General features: G+C 40.6%; 1 protein-coding gene across 5 annotated transcripts in view; it reads left to right on the top strand.

The window, feature by feature from the left end:
• The window catches only part of FHDC1 (FH2 domain containing 1), a 52,623-nt gene that overhangs the window by 4,765 nt on the left and 25,077 nt on the right, over positions 1–22,781 (top strand). For 3 of the 5 annotated variants that reach the window (XM_056562587.1, XM_056562620.1, XM_056562603.1), the window contains exon 2: positions 9,854–10,459. In XM_056562587.1, coding sequence (XP_056418562.1) covers positions 9,971–10,459 — 489 coding nt within the window. In that variant the 5' untranslated portion in view covers positions 9,854–9,970. Of the gene's footprint in view, positions 1–1,546; positions 1,661–9,853; positions 10,460–22,781 lie in introns of those variants that run through there. The other 2 variants (XM_056562593.1, XM_056562611.1) reach the window with 2 other exon arrangements.

Raw genomic sequence — 22,781 nt, 5'->3', positions numbered from 1 at the left:
AAACAGATATTCTTTAACTAGCGGCAGATGCTGTGACCAGTTATTACTGTTTGTTATAACCAGATACCCCTTTAAGGCAAAATTAGCATGTTGTTGTTCCACTTGTTAAGGCAACTTGCAATGGTTTCATCACAAATGTGGCCAGACTGTGTAGTGTAGTCTTCCTCTGAAGGTGTCTTCCTATTCAGGAACTTATGTCTGCCACTGACTTAAAGGGGTATTCCAGGCAAAACCTTTTTTTATATATATCAGCTGGCTCTGGAAAGTTAAACAGATTTGTAAATTACTTCTATTAAAAAATCTTAATCCTTCCAATAGTTATTAGCTTCTGAAGCTTTCTGTCTAACTGCTCAATGATGATGTCACGTCCCGGGAGCTGTGCATGATGGGAGAATGTCCCCATAGGAACTGCACAGCTCCCGGGACGTGAGTCATCATAGAGCAGTTACACAGAAAACAGCTCAACTTCAGAAGCTAATAACTATTGGAAGGATTAAGATTTTTTAATAGAAGTAATTTACAAATCTGTTTAACTTTCCGGAGCCAGTTGAGATATATAATATATATATATTAAAAAAAAAAAGTTTTGCCTGGAATACCCCTTTAAGTCGGTGGCAGACATAAGTTCCTCAATAGGAAGACACCTGCAGAGGAAGACTACACTAAAAAAAGTTTTGGCGTGGAATACCCCTTTAATTAAAAACATAGTTTTTCAACACAGTTGAGACTGCTGGCCATTTAAATGTATGCCAAACAAATACCCTTTTGGCATGTGTATGATGTCTGTTTTATGTCTATGGGCACTTTCGTGTACCTGTCCGGAGACTACACAACACTCCTTGTGGCAATCGCACTAGATGATGTGCCTGTGACTAAGTAGCTTAATGCTATTCTAATGTGAGGTTTCTAAGTAATATGGATGTTGCAGACTTTTGTTACAGTTGTTAAATAAAATATAAAGGGCATACGTTAAAAGAAAAAGAATATGCTATAATATATATTTACATGCCAAATTTATTTTGTGTGTGTTTTTTCTCTCATGAAGATAAGGAATTGGGGTGACAGGTCTTTTTCTTGTTTCACTGCTGGGAACCCATAACCCAGCCATGTGTACCCTAAACCTTACAGAACCTCTTATTAACAAGCAGCATAGTACATGTAGCAAGGAGCCATAGCAGACAAGCATCTGGTAGATCACATCTTGGTTATTATACAGTAGGTGCTAAACTGAGTAATATGTGTGTGTGTGTGTGTGTGTGTGTGTATGTATGATATATATATATATATGGATAGATAGTGAAGGTAAGGTTAGCCATTTGTATAATACATATACATGCACAAATTAGAAAGGTTTAGCTCATAGGCAGACATCAGGAAATAGAAGATACTTTTTGTGTGTTAGTTTACCTCAGTTTTTCTACAGAACGTGGCTCTTAGTGGTAAAAAAAAATTAAAAAACTTGAAATTGTCCATATTAGCTAGAAGACTGTAATCTACACTAGGCCACGTGTATGTATGATCAATGATGTTCTGTAATTTACTGCAGAGCGTGTCTTACATGGTATACGAAGGACAAGGTGAGGGTGCCCAGAAGGGTTTCTAGCTCCAGCATGCTACAATTACACTCCATGTGATGCTACACTTGCTGTTCCAAGTACAGGTACTCTTATGTAACCCACGCTACATTAGCACCGAGGTGTCGGTTATTAAAGGGTAGGGAGATCATAAAATGTGGTGAAATATCCAAACAAACCCTTAGAAGCCCCTCGGGCCAAAACATATGGCTTTACTTTATTAGCGTCTGTGTGCTTTTCTGATGGATTTGCTTAATTTCCCTTATTAAGACGATTGTTGCATTGTTCGTTCTTCACAAGTTTTTTAGCCATGTAATCGCAAAAGGCTTTAAAGGCTCATTTGTTTTTCAAGTGTCTTCTTGATGGTTTTTTCCCATTGTTTCATGTCCACTCCCTGGATCTGCACTTGTTCATTATCTGCAGGCAGGATGTTATCATTGACTTTGGGACTTGGATAAGAGGATTTTCTATACCTGTGCAATCACTTTCCTTCAGGATGTAGCTATGGTTGTGAGATGAAGTGCCCCAGTGCCTCTTTATGAAGAGGGAAGGGTAAACATTGCCCTATATATCCATATTGTTTTAGTGTTTACCATTCATTAGGTAGACGTCATTAACTCCATTATACTTGCTATAGGTATAGATTGAGGCAGAATATTCACAGATTGACTCTCAGACCATTATTTGTATGTAAATATGACTTCTAGGCTGGTTTTATAGAAGTTTAACATACTAGAGTAAATGCTTGAGAACCCTAAAGCTTTACAGAAGTAGTGTTTATCTCCTTAAATTGTACTGCAAGTTTGTTTTTGCTATATTGCATAGAAAGATTGTGTGTCCATAAAATCAGTAAGGACCTCATAGTGATATCCAATTATTGGAAGTTTTGTTTTAGTTGAGACTTCAGAAGAGAAGGATTTAGGGGTAGTGACCTCTGACTGCCTCAAAAATGAGACATCAGTGCAGCCATTATGCAAAGCAGGGGGGAGATTGTGATCCCACTGTATAGAGCTCTAGTGAGAATACATCTGAAATACTCTGTACAGCTCTGGAGACTTCATCTGCATAAAGATATTGATAAAATAGAACAGGTCCAAAGATGGGCCATTAAAAAATCTGAAAGTCTTAAAGGGTAGCTCCCACCATCACTTTTTTTCTTTTTTCTGTCCCTGCCTATTACCCATCTATCACTAACCCCCTCCCTGCCTTTCATTTATTTATTTTTTTACATATTAAAAATGCCTTTTTGTCTGCCTGATAGTGTGCTCACTACCAGGCAGACTTCCCCAGCAGGCACCACGTCACTGATGCCTGCTGGGGCCGACACTTCCGCCCTTAGTTCACCTATACAGGGTGCCTCCAGCTGTTTCCCCACTGCAACTCCCAGCTTGCCCTGACATCTATGTGGTGTCAGGGCATGCTGGGAGTTGTAGTGGGGAAACAACTGGAGGCACCCTGTATAGGTGAACACCGGATCTGTGATCACCGCACATACCACTCCCTGCCGTGCAGCCCGCAACCCCCCCGCCCCGTGGTGCCGCTCAACCCACTCCCCGGCAGAAGAACAGTCACAGCAACCCACAACCCCCTCCCCCCCCCCAGCAAAAGAACAGTGACAGCAGCCCGCAACCCCCCCTCCCCGGCAAAAGAACAGTGACAGCAGCCCGCAAATCCCCCCCCCGTCACGCCGCTCAACTCACTCCCACTCCCCCTTAGTTCAGAGTACCCCCGCCGCGCAGCCCGCAACACCCCCGACCCTGCCGCTCCGCTCAACCCACTGGGGAAACTGGAGGCATACTGTATAGGTGAACACGCAACCCTCAGTCGAAATTCTGTAGTGACGTCACTGCCGAATGCATTCGGCCACTAGGAGGGCGACCCCTAGTGGTCGAATTTAAGTGATTTTAAACTTTTTTTATTGAAGTATATTAGAGATATGTTGTAGTACTTAAGTACTACAACATATCAATTTTTTTATTTCATGACAGTGCCCATTTAAGCATAAAACTTAAAATAATCTTTATATAGTACATACTAATTCAGCAGCCCTGTACACTGTTACTCAAATTGGTCCCTGTCTCCATTAGGGCCTACAAGCAATGTCCACCTATTAGTATGTTTGTTTTTGCTTTTCTGTTTTTTGAAGTGTAGGAAGGAGACCGAAACCTATAAGAAAAATGGTGTGTGTGGGGGGAGGGGTGGGGTCACAAGCAATGTCAGAAAATATCATTCCACTGGGAGAGTAGTGTTGTAAAGTTTATAGAGCATGGGCTTCATTGTCATGTTTACACATGGGCTCATCAGATGTCCTTCATGACCATTGCTTGGTCTGTGCAACTTGTCCATTGAATCGTATGTTCTGACAGCCTGAGAACCTTCCTGGTCCAGTCCTAGTTTTGCATCGATTTTAGTTGCATTCTATTGTTACATGCGTGAAGGGTCACCAGCAGGACAATGTTGGATTTGTGGTAATAACTGCTTGTCATACTTAAATATAGTCTACTGTTTTAATCTTAGTAAATTTTGAAATATGCAAGTTTGGACTTTATCCACTCGTCTTATAGGTGTTGAGTAAAGAAGGGATGTTGTCATCATTTAACCTAGTTATTATGGTGAAATATATGATTATGGTGCTGACTCCATATAACCTGATGACTGCAAGAACCAAGAATAGTTGGAGATCTAGGTGACCCAATTGAGAATCGTTATTTAAATGCTATTAAACATTTGTATTAATAATACAACAGTAGGATCTTATTCAGTCATTGTGTACTTCTAAGGAGTTGCATGCTAAGCAAGTATCATGCATTACTGACTTTATTATACTTGTTAATCTAGTTTTTAAACATTGGCTAGTAAACCTAAAAGTGAATTTTTATTATTGGAATGATATTCCAATTTGCTTATTTGGTTAAAAGCCCTGAATAGGTTGATGTTTCTTTGAGGTAAATGGTGCAGTTTATAGGCTACTGTTCCCAAAGGCAGTCTACAGTCAATGGGCTAAATAGTTTTATCTGTTTTCCATTAACTGACATCATTGCATTGTGTGTGTGTGTGTATGTGTGTATATATATATATATATATATATATATATATATATATATATATATATATACACCTGTCAGCCAGCGCATTAAAATCATGAGGTGAATAACACTGATAATTTTTATTGCTATTGATAGGGTCAGAACATCTCCAAAACAGAAGGATTTCTGGGGGTGTTCCAAACATGTTTCGGTTATTACCTGAAGAGGTCTAAAGAGACAACTAGTGAACCAGCATTAGGGTAAAGGGTGCCTAAGGCTCATTGATGCACATGGGAAGTAAAAGCTAGTCCATATAGTCCATTCCCGCCAATAAATATTTTAGGGCAAATTGTCAAAGAAGTTCATGCTTGCTATGATGGAAAAGTGTCAAGACACATGGTACACGCTGGATGCATAATTGTAAACCAGGCAGTGCTTATGCTGACCCCTTGTTCATTGCCAAAAGAATCTACAATGAGCACATCAACATCAGAACTGAACCATTATAAGTAGGGGGCTGGTCTGATTAATACCTGGAACAGATCCTCTGCCGGTGCCAGTCCTTGCTGTTTAACAGGCACATCCTATATGTTGTAAGCACAGCAAAAAGCGCTCGGCAGCAGAGATTGGCACAGACATGGGATCAGTGTCAGGTGAGTATGTTTTGAGATTCTTTTTTTTTTTTTTTTTTTTTCCCCCTCCCATCCTGAACCATTTTAAGAATGAAAGCAATGCTCTGGAATACCCATTTATTGTTATAGCTGACATACTAATGTGTAGCATAATGGAAGTGACACAATTTTCTGTATATATGATGGACAATAACTAAACATTTCTTGTCCAAGGACTTGAGCTACTATTACAGCTCAGCCTCTTTTCACTTGAAGCGTCAATGTTTGTGAAAGAAACAGCCATGTTATTCTAATGTCATAGCTGCAACTGTGGCTTTGGAAATACAAATAAGGGCACATCCAGCTCTCTTGTGCATTATTTTGTAAACCATATTCTAGTAACATGGTTTAACATTGCGTAAAACTGTGCATGAAGTATTTTGTAATAAAGAAACAGCCAGATAGAAGCACAAATGCCCCATCTCTATAGTTAAAGGGGTATTCCGGCTTTATACATCTTATCCCTTATCCAAAGGATAGGGGATAAGATGTATGACCGCAAGGGTCCCGCTTCTGGGGACCCCCTTGGCATTATGTGCCAGACGCTGCCTCAGAGACGGGGATGTGACATCACAGCCACGCCCCTAGTGATGTCACGCCACGCCCTCTCCATTCATGTGTATGGGCGTGGCCTTGACATCACTTCCCCGTCTCAGAGGCAGCGCCCTGCACAGAATAACTCCTTAACGACGCAGGACATAAATGTACGTCCTGGTGAGCTGGTACTTAACGCACCAGGAGGTACATTTACATCCTAAGCATAACCGCGTGCATCGGAGCGATGCCCGGATCATGCGGGGCAGGTCCCGGCTGCTGATCGCAGCCAGGGACCTGCCAGTAATGGCGGACATCTGCGATCCTGCGGATGTCCTCTATTAACCCCTCAGATGCCGTGTTTAATACAGATCACGGCATCTGCAGCATTGCGGACATTATAATGGATGATCAGATCGCCTGCAGTGCTGCCTCGGTGATCCGATCATCCAGCACGGCAGACGGAGGTCCCCGCACCTGCCTCCGCTGCCTTCCCGGCGTCTTCTGCTCTTATCTGCGTTCCCGCAGACCAGAGCAGAAGATGACCGATAACACTGATCAGTGCTATGTCCTATACATTGCTATAAATAGTCCCCTATGGGTAAAAATAAAAGTAAAAAATTTTTGAAAAACCCCCTCCCCCAATAAAAACGTAAACTGTCCCATTTTCCCTATTTCACCCCCAAAAAGTGTTAAAAAAATATTTTATATACATATTTGGTATCACCGCGTGCGTAAATATCTGAACTATTAAAATAAAATGTTAATAATACCGTACGGTGAACAGCGTGAACGTAAAAAAAAAAAAAAACTAAAATAGCTGCTTTTTATAACATTTTATTCCAAAAATTTTTTATAAAAAATGGATTAAAAGTTTTATATAAGAAAATATGGTATCAATAAAAAGTACATATCAGGGTGCAAAAAATGAGCTCTCATACCGCCGCTTATTCAAAATAGGGGGATTTTAAACATACTAATTTGGTTAAAAAGGTTGCGATTTTTTAAATTTTTTAAGCGCAACAGTAATAGAAAAGTATGTTATCATGGTTATGATTTTAATCATCTTGACCCAAAAAATAAAGAACACGTCATTTTTACCATAAATTGTACGGCGTGAAAACGAAACCTTCCAAAATTAGCAAAATTGCGGTTTTCTTTTTAATTTCCCCACACAAATAGTATTTTTTTGGTTGCGACATACATTTTATGGTAAAGTGAGTCATGGCATTACAATGGACAACTGGTCGCGCAAAAAACAAGCCCTCATACTAGTCTGTGGATGAAAATGATTTTTTGAAGGCAAGGAGGAAAAAACTAAAACGTAAAAATAAAATTGTCTGAGTCCTTAAGGCCCAAATGGGCTGAGTCCTAAAGGGGTTAAAGTACTTTGGTTTTTGACACTTTACATTGCCTAATGTAGGGGACCGTTCTTCCAAAACTTGCAAATGTAATTTTTCTGGCCAGTAAAGGAATAACTCCTATAATACTTTTTGTCAGACATGTTTCCTATCAAATAGTTTTTGTGCCTTGTACTTAAATGGGCACTGTCAGATACAAAAACTTTTGATCTGTTGTAAAGCACGCAATACCAATAGGTTTTGCAATTGCTTTCATTAGAAAATTTTCTGTGTTTCATACTGAAAAAGCCAGTCAAACTGCCCCCCCCCCCCGCCTGCTGGTACACATACTAGTTCTGCTGTGTCCATACATCATCATCTATGTCATGGACACACTTCCTTGATTGACAGCTGTGAGTGCAGGGCTCACAGCTGGAGGAAAAATCCTCCCACTGTCAGCTTGTGTCCCACTACTGTCAGTGAGGACAAGCTGGGAGTTGTAGTTTTGCTAATGCTAGGGGAGATGTGAGCAGACAGCATACTTAGGGAGGGGGCGGAGACCTGCACAGTGAGGCCACACCCCCTCCCTCTGAGAGGAATTCAGACTAGTGAGCTAAATTAAAAGTGTAATAAAAAAATAAAGGTGCTAGACACATAAAAATTAGATGTACATGGTCAGGATTAGGTACTGAGTGAGGTGTGTGTGTGTGTGTGTATGTGTGTATATGTATGTATTACATACACACACACACACACACACACACACACGTGTGTGTTAGATCTGACAGGTACGCTTTAAAGGTAAGTGGTCTCTGTGTCTGTATAGGGATTACCACATCATTAGGCACTGAGATAGCCATCAGTGATGGAGCTGAGCCTATTTGTTTTAACAGGACACTAGTAATCAGGATTGTGGCTGGCTTGCTGATAAGCTAAGAAGCTATACACATTAATGGTTGTGTAGGATAGAAAAAGTGAAATGGCAAGTCATGATTTTGTATCTTGACTATAGTATATAGTATATGAAACCCACGTTTTCTGCAGACAGCTAATATGTAACCAATACTGTCTAGTATTGACTTTGATTTGTTACTAAAATTAGATGGGTCATCAGGTATGACCACACATGGAGGTATAGGAGGGGGCGAGTTGTACAAAGAATTGATGACAGAGACTTAAAAGGCTGTTTTTACAAAGAATACACTGGATGGAAATGCCAGTAACCAGATGTTTCTAGATTTGTGGGTATTTACTTAGTTTCTTAAAATAGAAATGTCTCACCTATAATAAGCTGTCATCCTGCTTAAAGAAATGGCTGACACACAGTCTCATATATCATCATGTGCGTGTGGGAACATCTGTATTATGTGTAACTAAATATATGTTCAAAGCACTGAAATAAGGATCATATTGGCTGAAGATACCAGTATTTAACGAGACTGTCTTTTAAGTTTGGTGGATTTCTCTTTGCATCAAAATACCAGAACCCAATTAAAGTCATTGGGATGCATAAGGATTTGTCAGTGTATGTTGGTAACAGGGCTGTGGAGTCAATAAGCCAAATTTCCAACAAGTTCCCCCCCCCCCCAACATCCCCACATTCCATCTCCGAAATTACATTCTTGCTTATATAGGTCTTGTAGGCCTCTATGTTGCATTTTTGTTTTTTTTCTTGTTAGATATGAACTTTATCAGGGCACTGTATACCAAAGAGCCTCTGTAGAATCAGAAATATGTTTTCAGCGATAATGCTAACATTTGAATGCAGTCTATAGAAAAGTTATATTGGAAAAGCCATTCCAGTATCAACTTAAATTGTGGATTGGAAACTAAGTCATGATTAAATGGTATACTGTAAAGTGAATAGAGAAAAAAAAACAATGTCCTTACATGACTTAAAAAAAATACTGTATATTCTCATTATACCTCAGTGTGCTTTAGTGTCCTATCCCTAGATGCCATAAAATACCTCAACATACTCTACTGTGCTATTCCTAGATGCCATAAAATACCTCTACATACTCTACTGTGCTATTCCTAGATGCCATAAAATACCTCTACATACTCTACTGTGCTATTCCTAGATGCCATAAAATATTGTGTACATTATAATAGTACCACACTATACTCCACTGTTCTGTACCTACTTACTAGTTAACTTAGGGAAAGAGCTTAAATAGCTGATGTAACATAAGATAAATCCTTAACACAAACTAGAAGCCTAGAAATTCTACTATGAGTGATACATTGGAGCTATAGTAATGTTTACAGTGTTTATTCCTCAACACTCAAGCAGGTAGATTTCCAGGATGTGGATGACTTTGTCTATAAATAACCCCCAAAGCAAAGAGATACTAAATTGTGGAAAAACTAGTAATTTTACGTCATTGCATCTTTTATACCCTATATCCTTTATCCTGATGGAAAGTCAATATGTTTATGAATGGGGAAACACAAGTTTGAGAATGAGTCTACACTAGTGATTTCCATTGTGCCTTTCTCCACATGTTAAAACAACAATCTTCAGGCTTTGGGTGTGTTGGCATATAGGGATTTGTAATGTGGCAATTCTTGGGGACCACTGATCTACATATTGAATACAGAGACTATATGTAGTGTAAATGGTCTACCAAATGTGCAGTTTTTGTTTTCCCAGTTGACTTATTTTTTTTAAACAAACAAGTAATACAATGTCTTTTCATTTTCAGGTCTCCGAAGACAATATGTGCATGTGATGGTGGATGAAGTTTTGGATTAAGATGCTTTCCTACTGCCCTGTGGTCCATCATTAGTGATGCCCTATTTAATGAAAAGTTTGCACCAAGATGCATGTTATGAACTGTGTATCGCTGGTCAATGAGAAAGAGAATGGTGATTGTAATGTAGTTATTACTGACTTAATGCTTGATAACAAACTAACAGCAGTGCCAGCAGCAGCTCCACCACCACCTCCTCCTCCTCCGCCTCCACCTCCTCTACTGCTTCCCTTTCAGAACCATGACTCTCACACAGGGCCACCACCACCACCTCCCCCACCTGGTGCTCCACCTCCTCCTCCACCATTTTTACAAAATGGCATTTACGGATTTGGCAATAACAATAAGAAAAAGAAGATGAGGAACTTTTTCTGGAAAACCATACCTGAAGAGCAAGTCAAGGGTAAAACCAATATTTGGACTTTAGCTGCTAGACAGCATCAGTTCCAAATTGACACAAAAACTATTGAGGAATTGTTTGGGCAACAAGAGGATGTAAAGTCCGGAATGATCAAGAGAACTAGGAGCTCTAGGTCTTTCGGTGAGCCAAAGGATGAGGTAAATACTACTTCAAAGTTTACATTGTCTTTTTTTGTAGCCTACTTAAAGGGGTACCCCGGTGGAATTTTTTTTTTTTTTTTGAATCAACTGGTGCCACAAAGTTATACAGATCTGTAAATTACTTCTATTTAAAAATCTTAATCCTTCCAGTACTTATCATCTGCTGTATACTACAGAGGAAGTTGTATTTCTTTCTGGAGTTCTTTTCTGTCTGACCACAGTGCTCTCTGCTGAACTGCAGGAACTGTCCAGAGCAGGGGATGTTTGCTATGGGGATTTGTTCCTACTCTGGACAGTTCCTAACATGGACAGAGGTGTCAGCAGAGAGCACTGTGGTCAGACAGAAAAGAACTCCAGAAAGAAATACAACTTCCTCTGTAGTATACAGCAGATAAGTACTGGAAGGATTAAGATTTTTAAATAGGAGTAATTTACAAATCTGTATAACTTTCTGGCACCAGTTGATTGGTTGATGGTGGTGTATCATACAAGGGCTCTTAATTCCTTCATTCTGAGGATGATGAATCCAAGTAATAGTTATTGATCATTTACTGTTACAGATAGACTGAAGAAAAGCTTTGTAGTATTGGCTATATATAGCTGTTCATTTGGAAAGGTTTGTAGATCTCTAGGTGTATACTGATTAAGTCATATATGCCACAAAGTGTAGAAACCCCTGTAAAGTAAATATTTCCACACTGAAGCTACTAAATAACTTGTCCCCAGTATGTAGTGAAACCTCCTTCTTGTTTCCTCCAAGTAGTCAATAAACAATTTACTGGTGTGAGGCTTTGCAGGCAGGTTTGTTTAGTGACATTGCCCTTGGATACGTTGAAAGCAACGCACAGGCCTGTGACTTACATGTTGCTTTGTTTGAACAGTTGTGTTGTAATATGTAGAGCTTGTCACTTAATGTGTTGGACTATCAGGGACATGACTTGTAATTTCATTGTGTCTTTAGCCAGTGATTGGGCATTATTAGTAGTTGTGTTGGGGAAGAGTCACCTTCACTGTGTGTGGTCTTTGGAAAACCAAGCTTGTAAAAGCGTGTGAACACATCTTATCTGTGTTGTCCTCACACCAACTGGAAGGATGGGTCACTGTATGGCCAGGGTCAGGACAGGGATATGAACAAAGCAAAATATCCAGGTTTTAACATGGTTGTTTCATGAAGAATTTGTTGCCCATGGTTGGTTAGTAAAGGTTGTCCTCTTGGATGACAATGATGTTAGTTAAAATAACACTATTCGATGTCCATGGTAATCGGTGGTGTAGTCTGGGCTTCTATTGATACGCAGATCAGTCATTCAGAATAAACACACTTTTAACAATACTACAACATGGACAACATAGACTAAAGAAGCACAACACAACAGATCAACACTCTACCAGACATCTGCCTTTTGCCAGAATCTGTCATCTGACATTGCTCATGTCCCAAAAAGGCATTGATGCTCCGCATAGAACAGTCTTCGGTTACGGCCACACGTAGCATAAACTGCATAAAAATTTGCAGCCTATAGGCTAGGTTCAAATCTGTTTTTGAGGCTTCATCCACGGCCTCTGTCACAACAGAATCCATTTAAATAACTGTGCAAAAAAAGTAGTAGTTAAGTCAAAAACTCTACAGATTCTGTTAAAGGGGTACTCTGCTGCCCCAGCATTCGGAATTATTATATTTTTTTTTTTACAAACGCTGGGTGCGGGTGGCGGGGTCATGATGTCACGACCATGCCCCCTCGTGACATCACACCACACCCCTCAATTCAAGTCTATGGGAGGGGGCATGGCTGTGATGTCACAACCCCCGCCGCCCCCGCACCCATCGTTCTCAACGAATTCCAAGTGCTGCAGAGATCGCGGTGGCCCCCAACTGCAGGACCCCTGTGATGAGACATCTTATCCCCTATCCTTTGGATAGGGGATAAGATGTCTAGGGGCAGAGTACTCCTTTAAAGTCAATGAGGTCTGTTATGCAGTTGATTCGCCAGCTCTCAATATGCTACTGAGGCCCCGGACAGAGCCTCACACACAGATATCTGCCGTGTGGATGAGATTCCAAAAAATCTTATCCAAATGTTGTGCAAAAGTCTGTTTCAAATCTGAAGTATGTCCGTTTTGGTGTTGAAAATACAGATTTATTGCAGATTTTCCTTATTGGAAGTCAAAAACTCTGGATTTTGCTGTGGAAAGGCTGCAGGTCAGATGTTTTGATTTCATTTAGAAAATCTGGACTGATTTGATGTGGAAATGATGTGGATCCTCAGCTACGGGTGGCTGAACCCAAAATCTAGTAAAATATGTAATGAATGGCCAAATTTAGTATCTGTGCAAGAGCCTGTAAGTTGATAGTGTGCTGGACTGGACTTGTATGTGAGACATGTTTACTTGGCTGGGAATGTTAATACAATTTAGAAGCCTATAAAGCTTTTTTAGACACCTGAACCGTATTTTGCTTATGCTTATTGTGGTGCAGACAGTGGTCTTAGGTGTGATCATGTTTGAAGGTGGAGACAATAATAGGCGTTGTACATGTTTAAAAGCGTACAGGGTGTAAGAACAATTTATTCTGGCTTGTGCTGCTATAAGGTGATTCATGGTTTTCTTTGCATTTCCCAGACTAGCCTTTTATACTGTCAGATGTTTCTGTAACCACACGGATGTTACATTAAATTCTTAATATTCTGTTGCTGATATGTCATGTTTAACACTGATAAACAGCAACTGCTTATCATTTGTAATCCACTTCATACATCTCCATACAGATTACAGATATACCTGAGCTCATTTCTTGCCCTTTCTCGAACTCATTGTGATCTCATTGTCATTGTTCCTTCACAGACCCAAATTTTGGTTGTCATTTCAAGAAATAGAGCAGTCTGCTTGTCAGTTTCTCCTCATCTAATAGCATACACTGCTCAAAAAAAGAGCACTTAAAAAACACAATGTAACTAAAAGTCAATGACATTTCTGAGAAATCACACTGTCCATTGAGGAAGCAACACTGATTGACAATCAATTTCACATGCTGTTATGCAAATGGAATAGACAACAGGTGGAAATTATAGGCAATTAGCAAGCCCCCCCCACCAATAAAGGAATGGTTCTGCAGGTGGTGACCATAGTCCACTTCTCAGTTTCTATGCTTCCTGGCTGATGTTTTAGTCACTTTTGAATGCTGACGGTACTTTCACTCTAGTCGTAGCATGAGATGGAGTCTACAACCCACACAAGTGGCTCAGGTAGTGTAGCTCATCCAGGATGGCACATCAATGCGAGCTGTGGCAAGAAGGTTTGCTGTGTCTGTCAGCGTAGTGTCCAGAGCATGGAGGCGCTACCAGGAGACGTGAAGGAGGCCAACAACCCAGCAACAGGACTGCTACCTCCGCCTTTGTGCAAGGAGGAGCAGGAGGAGCACTGTCAGAGCCCTGCAAAATGACCTCCAACAGGCCACAAATGTGCATGTGTCCACTCAAACGGTCAGAAACAGACTCCATGAGGGGGGTATGGGTGCCCTACATCCACAGGTGGGGGTTGTGCTTACAGCCCATTTGGCATTTGCCAGAGAACACCAAGATTGGCAAATTCGCCACTGGCACCCTGTACTCTTCACAGATGAAAGCAGTTTCACACTGAGCACATGTGACAGATGTGACAGTCTGGAGACACCATGAAGAACGTTCTGCTGCCTGCAACATCCTCCAGCATCACCTGTTTGGCGGTGGGTCAGTAATGGTGTGGGGTGGCATTTCTTTGGGGGCCGTGCAGTGCTCACCAGAGGTAACCTGACTAAGATCCTCAGACACCTTGTGAGACCATATGCTGGTGCGGTCGGCCCTGGGTTCCTCCTAATGCTAGACCTCATGTGGCTGGAGTGTCAGAAATTCCTGCAAGAGGAAGGCATTGATGCTATGGACTGGCCCGCCCGTTCCCCAGACCGGAATCCAATTGAGCACATCTGGGACATCATGTCTCGCTCCATCCACCAACGCCACATTGCACCACAGACTGTCCAGGAGTTGGCAGATGCTTTAGTCCAGGTCTGGGAGGACATCCCTCAGGAGACCATCCTCCACCTCATCAGGAGCATTCCCAGGCATTGTAGGGAGGTCATACGGGCATGTGAAGGCCACACACATTACTGAGCATCATTTTGGCTTGTTTTAAGGACATTACATCAAAGTTGGATCAGCCTGATTTTGAGTGTGACTCCATATCCAGACATCCATGGGTTAATAAATTTGATTTCCATTGATAATTTTTGTGTGATTTTGTTGTCAGCATATTCAACTATGTAAAGATGAAAGTATTTCATACGATTAGTTCATTCATTCAGATCTAGGATGTGTTATCTTATTCTTCCCTTTATCTTTTTAGCAGTGTATTAACAAAATCACTATGAAACCGTATGAAACCGTATGTATTTCATCCATATAAAAGCAAATGTACTATAAATTCACCACTGCTCTAGTGTCCTCTGCCGGAAGTGCTGCGATAATGTTGCATACATTGTGTACCTGGTGCTGCAGCTGATCGCATGCTTCTAATGTAAATTGTGGATTACTGGTCCTGTATTCTGGTTTCCATTGACGTTCAGTTTGTGAAACAGAAAAGAACATTGTTGCAGTCTATTGTGTTATCTCTTTTCTGTGGATCCACTTTGATCCAAGTGACATCACTCTTTAAGATAATAGATTTTACTCTGGTGCAGCTAATGTTGGAATATTTTTAGAATTGGTAAAACAAAACAGGGAAAAAAATCACAACTTTTCTTTGCTGTCCTATTTACAGAGAGAAGCTTATTGTCTTCCAGGTTATGCTCCTTATTTAGAATACTCAATATTTGCTCTAGTCAACTACTACAAACCCATCGTTCTACACTTACATATAGGGGTTGTATTCAGATACTATGTATCCAGTTGCTAGAAATTATATGTTTGTCCTTGGGTGGGTAATGGTTGCCCTTATTATTCGAGTACACTCCTCGTAGTCGATTGCACTGATGACCCCGTATGCATTTCAGAATGTCACTAAGGTAACGACAGCCGGTTCAGTCATTCTGACTCCCAATAACACGACTTTGTTCATTGCCATGCAATAAAACCTTTTTTTGTGGAAATATGTTAAAATAACAGTACGTGTGAACCTCCATGGGTGTTCAGCAATCTCTGTAACCTCCTTTTGTTTGTTTTGTTCATACTGCAGACCATTGCTTTAGAGGGAGACGGCTATAAATTAGTGGAATGTCACCTGATTCCCATTAAAAGTTGTCTGTTGACGTATATTTGTCCAGACCGTCTTCCTGTATCCCTGTTTTTTAAACTATGTCACAGGAAGGTGATATGTATATATGCAGAATTTAGCTTGACAAAAACATGCCAGTTTTTGTGGTGTGTATGTTCGTGACTTTTCTGCACTGGTTTTGGCTGCATTTTGTACAGTGCAATGTCTCATATGGCATATTCATCCTGCAACTCGAGGTATAATGGGTACATGCTAAATAAAATAGTGAGTCAATGTGTGTTTATTGCATAATGCAACTGCTATCAAGACTGGATATGATAACAGTAACTCACTTTTATTAGGTGGCATTTGGCTGCTTACCATCTATGACAAATGACTTTCCATCAAATCCACTGATGATTGGAGTTTTATTGCTTCCTACATCACTAATATCACAGCTAAAGTAGAAATTCTCAGAAATGTTGATTATAATATATATTGGTGAGTGTGACCATGTATATTGCTAAACATTAGATAAGAGAATACAAACATTACAGGCAAAAATGGGAGAAAATGGAGAGACACTTCTATAGTAACTAAAGTAGATTTCCCATTTTAGATGGAACTTGATGAATTAAATAACCACCTGTTAAAAATACTTTCATGCTGTGTTCTGTGCTGCAGTATAGAATTCTAGCCTTGTACGTACTTTGATGGGATTTATGTGGGAATATGTAGTAGTCACTTGCCTGATATTCTAAGGGTCCCCTGCCTGCCACCAAAAAATGAATAGAGACTCCACATGGGATCTGAGCTGCAATAACCCTGAGGATAGGTCATCCATGAGTTCCAGAAAACCCTTATAAAACTTAGAAGTTTCCCGTGTATTATTTTGCAAGGGAAAACCATACACATACACCTCCCATGCAAAAACGTATGCAACAAGTAGTATCCGGTTGTGTTTGGTCATGAACGTTTTTTTTATTTTTTAAAAAAATTTTTAATGGTACACAAAAACACAGTCTACTTCAGTTTTGTGTCCTTTTTAATACTTTTTTTTTTTAACATTGAAGTCAATGAAAAACGGATGGGTCTACAGTGGCATATGGTTTTTGGGATTTTTATATATATATATTTTTTTCCTTGCACATGGCAAGCCACACCTACTTTCCTTGGAATTTGAATAAATCAAATTTATTGCACAAAAGTGTTAATCAAAAATATATACTTTTTTTTTTTTTTTTGCAAAAACTGATGCAACCGGACATCTAAATTCAAAACGCATACAGTTTTTAAAACTGTATGCAGTTAAAATTTATAGGACTCTTGTGCGTACAGTTTTGTCAGTTTTTAAGGCATATGTTAAAAACAAACTGCAAAACAGTACGGCAAAATCGTGATGTTAATGTAGCCTAAGGGTGCATTCACACCATGATTCTTATACGGGGACCGGATCCAGTTAGGAGATGTATATAATAACCATGTTGGGGTGCATTCACACCTCGATTGTTACATTCGGGCTGGGAGGAGATGTATAAACCAGATGCTCCCGTATCCCAGCCGGACCTGGCCCCCATCTCATTCATTTGAATAAGCCGGCCGGAGTGACATAGTGTATACTACAGTTTTCAGTCTGGCCAGCAAACCGTATACAGGGAAAAAATGAGCTGACCGAAGTCACTATCTGACTACGGTAGGTTCATTCAAATGAATAAGATGGGGGCCAGGTCCGGCTGGGATATGGGAGCACCTGGTTTATACATCTCCTCCCAGCCCAAATATAACAATAGAGGTGTGAATGGAACAAACTTATTATTATTATTATTTTTTTTCACCAGCACAGCCCATAGGTGCTTTATCTGGAAAATTTAGAAGCCAAGTCTTATCTTCACCTTAAGGACTCAGCAAATCGTTTTTGCGTTTTTTCGTTTTTTCCTCCTTCCCTTCCAAAAAATCATAAAAATCTATTTTGCACCTACAGACCCATATAAAGGCTTGTTTTTTGCGTCACCTATTGTACTTTGTAATGACATTACTTATTTTATAATATAACTTGCGGTGAAACAAAAAAAATAATTTGTGGGGTGAAATAAAAAAAAGAAACGCCACTTTGTAAATTTTGGGGACTCCCGTTTCTACGCAGTGCACTTTTCGGTAAAAATGATACCTTATCTTTATTCTTTAGGTCCATACGGTTACAAGAATACCCAATTTATATAGGTTTTATTTTATTTTAATACTTATAAAAGTTATAAACTACATGCACCAAAATAAGTATGTTTAAAATTGCCATTTTCTGACCCCTATAACTTTTTTAATTTTTTCATATACGGGGCAGTATGAAGGCTCATTTTTTGCGTCATTGTCTGTAGTTTTAATCGGTTCCATTTTTGTTTTGATGGGACTTTTTGATCGCTTTTTATTAATATTTTTATGGTATATGAAGTGTCCGAAAAGGAACAATTTTGGGCTTTGGTTTTTTATTACGTGTACGCCGTCGACCGAGTGGTTTAGCTAACCTTATATTTTAATAGTTTGGACATTTATGAACGTGGCGGTTTCACATATGATTATTTTTATTCTTTATTACACTATTTAATTAAAAAAATGGGGTGATTTTAAACTTTTTTTTTAAGGAAGGGGTTAATGAACTTAAAATTTTTTTTTTTACACTTTGCATGTTTTCGCCCCGTATGGGGGATAAAAAAAACTCTTCTCATTGCATACACTGATCAGTGTTATGCCATTGCAAACACTGATTAGTATAACTGACGATCTGCTGCTCTAGCCTGCTGCTCAGGCATGGAGCAATAGATTGCCAATCGGACTACAGAGAGGCAGGTGAGAACCTTCCCGTCGTCCGGTAAGCTTTTTGTCGCGATAGTCCCGATCAGCTCCGCTGAGCTCCCGGGATTCTTTTACTTTCGCTTTTACTTTGCAAGATCTGACCTGGTGAACAAAATACAGCACACAGTAATTTTAGTTTTTTTATCTGGTCAAATCCTGCTGAATAAAGGAAACCTGACGGACTCTTGTGGTATGTTTGGGGATCCATTGGTTTCTGTTGTTCAGAACAGACCATTCAGCTATGTTTTCATGCGCTGAATGTAGTCTGCGATGGAGGCTATGAAAGGAGTCCCAACACAAATGTGAACACAGCCTAAGTTTCAGCATTATTCTTCTGAAATATGGTTGCCATGAAGAGGTTCACTTGGTTTTCACCTGTTTCATTAGGTGTCAAAGTAACCTCCACAAAGCAGTGCGTAGACCAGGCCACCTTCTTACATTTCTCCATTGTCCAGTTCTGATGTTCACGTGCCCATTGTAAGACTGAGTTCAGCATGCCTGTGACTGGTCTCAAGCTACACAGCAGCATTAACTTTTTTCAGTATTATGTACTACAGTAGCCCTTTTGTGGGGATGGACCAAACAGACCAACCTTTGCATCATCATTGGACACCCATGATCCTGTTGCTGGTTTCAGATTTGTCCTTCCTTGAATACTTACTCCTGACCAATTTATTTTTTTCTCCTTACAGTACTTACCCTCAAGCACTGCATATTCTTTATTTGCTTAATAAAGCCCACCCCTTGACAGGTTCTATTGTCACTACAGTGTGAGTGCTATTCACTTCGCCTGTTAATGGCTAGTACTTTAATGGCTGGTGAATCCTAGCTTGACCTGCTACTTCCTGCTGCTTGTGCACCTGTATATTAAGGTTTGAAAAAGGCAACTCTGCTCAAAATGTCGCATTTTCTGGTGGACAGATTAAAAGTACTCCGGACTTCCATCCCTCCTGTGACCATGTTTTCTACATTGTTTGCCGTGCTGCTGCAAACTCTCTGAAAAACTAATTGGCATATTGATCATTTGTGAACTAACAACTATTGCCATTGTGTTGTGCAGCTTTTATTTACAGATCCATATAACTGAGTATTGAGGAGTTGCATGATGCAATGGAACATAGTGTTGGGTTACAGTTTATGGCTGCTCTATGGAACTTTCCGTGGGAATGTTATTCATACCAGACAAGTCAGCCAGTTATCACAATTTAATAGAATAGTATTGTCTCTTTTCTTTGTTGCGAGAAAAGGTCAGCTGTAGATCCTGGCAAGGAGTCTAGGCAGTGACTTCCACCCAATCTATGATGGTACAGCGTGTAACTGTTCTATACCAGAAGCTAAGACACGGATGTTCTCTGAATATTTATTTACTGTTTTGTGTTATGCTTGGCATCTTTCAATGACACGTGACGCCACCAGGTAGCATTACTACTTACTGTATGCTTAAAGCCATCCCTGGGATGTACAAATGAAAGGATTGTTTAGCTGAACAGTTAAATTGTTTTGAGAAACCTTGTTACTTGATTTGTTTTTGCAGTCAGATAGGTTGACCTCTAATCTGTTATCATGTGAACAAAACGTGACGTCAGAAGTAGACTGGCATTTGTTGCATGCAAGGAATTAACCTTAAAGTAATGCCCATGTAGCGTGGCACTTTTTTCTATACATTCCGGATGCAAACTAACATGAATTGGTTTTTAGTTCTAAACAGGGGGTTTGGGATCCCAGTTAGAAAATATAAGCTAACATTAAGTTTACATTTGTGCCAGAATCTCTCAGAATTGGTTTGTGTGGATTTCTTCTGTATACAACAGATTTGTGACGTAGATGCTGAAAGATAGTAACATTTGAGGATCGTAGAAAGCTAGTAATAAGGTAATAAGCTGATGGGGTGGTGGATTGTATGATGCTCAATTATTCTTGAATATATCCCACATTAATTTAAATCCAATGGGATTTGTTTGTATCAGGAATAGTTTTGTATAGTGAATGTACACCCTGTTATCTGTCCTGCCACCCCAGATAAAGACTTGTTTTCAGAGACTCTACATAGACAGAGCTAGGAGGTGATGATGGGGCAACAGGAAGATGATAATGCAGGAGGGGCATATACTCTCATTTTACATGCTTAGCTAAGCTCAGCCATTACGTGATGGCTCACATAACCGATAACTAAGGTTTGTTATGGTTGGAGCAAGCACATTTCTACTTATATATATCCTTACTATTGAAAAGCTGTTTGCTGCGACTCCTGACTCTAGGACACATAATGGATGTGAGAACATAAATACACACAGCACCAAGATGTGCTCAATTGGTATGTTTTTCTTAAAGAGTACGTCAACAAAAACTTTTTATATAATGTAGATAATACCATTATATGCATAGTTGTAATATACATTGGTTAAAAATTGTGTATATTTTTGGGTGAAAAATTCTGTCCCTGCAGCTATTGTCTGTGTGTGTCTCTATGAGGAGTCCAAAAACAGGAAGTGAGGGAAGGACAAGCAGGGCTCTGTGCAGACTCCTGGCTTGTCAATCATCCTGATGTGTAAGCCAGGAGCATGTTATAGAGCCTCAGTGCACACTGTCCTGCTTTTCCTTAGTGCACAGAGCCCTGCTTGTCCACCCTCACTTCCTTTATTTGGACTCCTCACAGAGAAATACATGCAATAGCTGCAGGGACAAAATATCCCAATTTTTTTAACCAATGCATATTACAACTAGACATATCATGGTATTATCTACGTTATATAAAGTTTTTGTTGACAGGTACACTTTAAAGGGGTACTCCTTTTACATTTTTTTTTTTTAAATCAATTGGTGCCATAAAGTTAAACAGATTTGTGAATTACTTCTATTAAAATCTTAATCCTTCCAGTACTTATCAGCTGCTGTAGGATCCACAGGAAGTTCTTTTCTTATTGAATTTCCTTCCTTTCTGTCTGGCCACAGTGCTCTGTGGCCAGACAGAAAAAGAAAATAATGTTAAAAAGAAAATAACTTCCTGTGACGCATATAACCGCTTAGAAGTACTGGAAGGATTAAGATTTTTAAATAGAAGTAATTTACAAATCTGTTTAACTTTCTGGCACCAGTTGATTTATAATATTTTTTTTTTTTTTTTTTTTTTTTTTTTTTTTACAGTGGAGTACAACTTTTAAGAATGTTGTTCTTTTTTTATTTACTTCTGTTTAACTAACTGATTTTGTTCTATACTAATTCTCTCTGTGCTGTAAGGGCAATACATAGGGGCAGCAAATAATATTTCTCAGTAGCATGTCTCAGACACAGAAGGTACCTTTTAAACTAAAAGCAACCATACACCTTAGAGCTTTTCCTTCCAAAATTCATACAACATTCATACACTCGGATGCTCAGCTCGGCTCAGTATGGAAAGACATGTTTAGATGAGGTGGAGAACAAGGATTTGCTATGTAAAATCTGGTATGCCTGGTCCTTCTTTCCCCTACATCTGGTGTTATTAGAGAGTTGGGACACCTATATACCGTATTTATCGGGGTATACCACGCACCGGCCTATAACACGCACCCTCATTTTACCAAGGATATTTGGGTAAAAAAAGTTTCTCTCCCCCTGCCTTTCCTGGGGTCTAGAGCCCTGCTGCCGGCCCTTCTCTCCCCCTGGCTATCGGCGCCGCTGCCCGTTCTGTCCCCCTGACTATCGGTGCCGGCGCCCCATTGCCGGCGCCGATAGCCAGGGGGAGAGAAGCGGCGCCGACAGCCAGGGGGAGAGAAGGGGCAGCGGCACCCATTGCCGGCGCCGCTGCCCCGTTGCCTTCCCCCATCCCCGGTGGCATAATTACCTGGGTCGGGTCCGCGCTGCTCCGGGCCTCCGGCGTGCGTCCCCTGCGTCGTTGCTATGCACGGCGCGGCGCACTGACGTCATGCGCCGCGCCGTGCATAGCAACGACGCCGGGGACGCACGCCGGAGGCCTGGAGCAGCGCGGACCCGACCCAGGTAATTATGCCACCGGGGATGGGGGGAGGCAACGGGGCAGTGGCGCCGGCAATGGGTGCCGCTGCCCCTTCTCTCCCCCTGGCTATCGGCGCCGGTACCGATAGTCAGGGGGACAGAACGGGCAGCGGCGCCGATAGCCAGGGGGTGAGAAGGGCCGGAAGCAGCGCTCTAGACCCCAGGGAAGGCAGGGGGAGAGAAGCGGGCAGCGACGGCCTCTCACCCCCTGCCTTTCCTGGGGCGGTATCGGCGTATAACACGCACATAGACTTTA

The sequence above is a fragment of the Hyla sarda genome, chromosome 1 (genome assembly GCF_029499605.1).
Source record: "Hyla sarda isolate aHylSar1 chromosome 1, aHylSar1.hap1, whole genome shotgun sequence".
Lineage (NCBI taxonomy): Eukaryota > Metazoa > Chordata > Amphibia > Anura > Hylidae > Hyla > Hyla sarda.
Note: the sequence above shows the minus strand (reverse complement) of the source record. Positions and strands in the feature narration are given on the sequence as shown.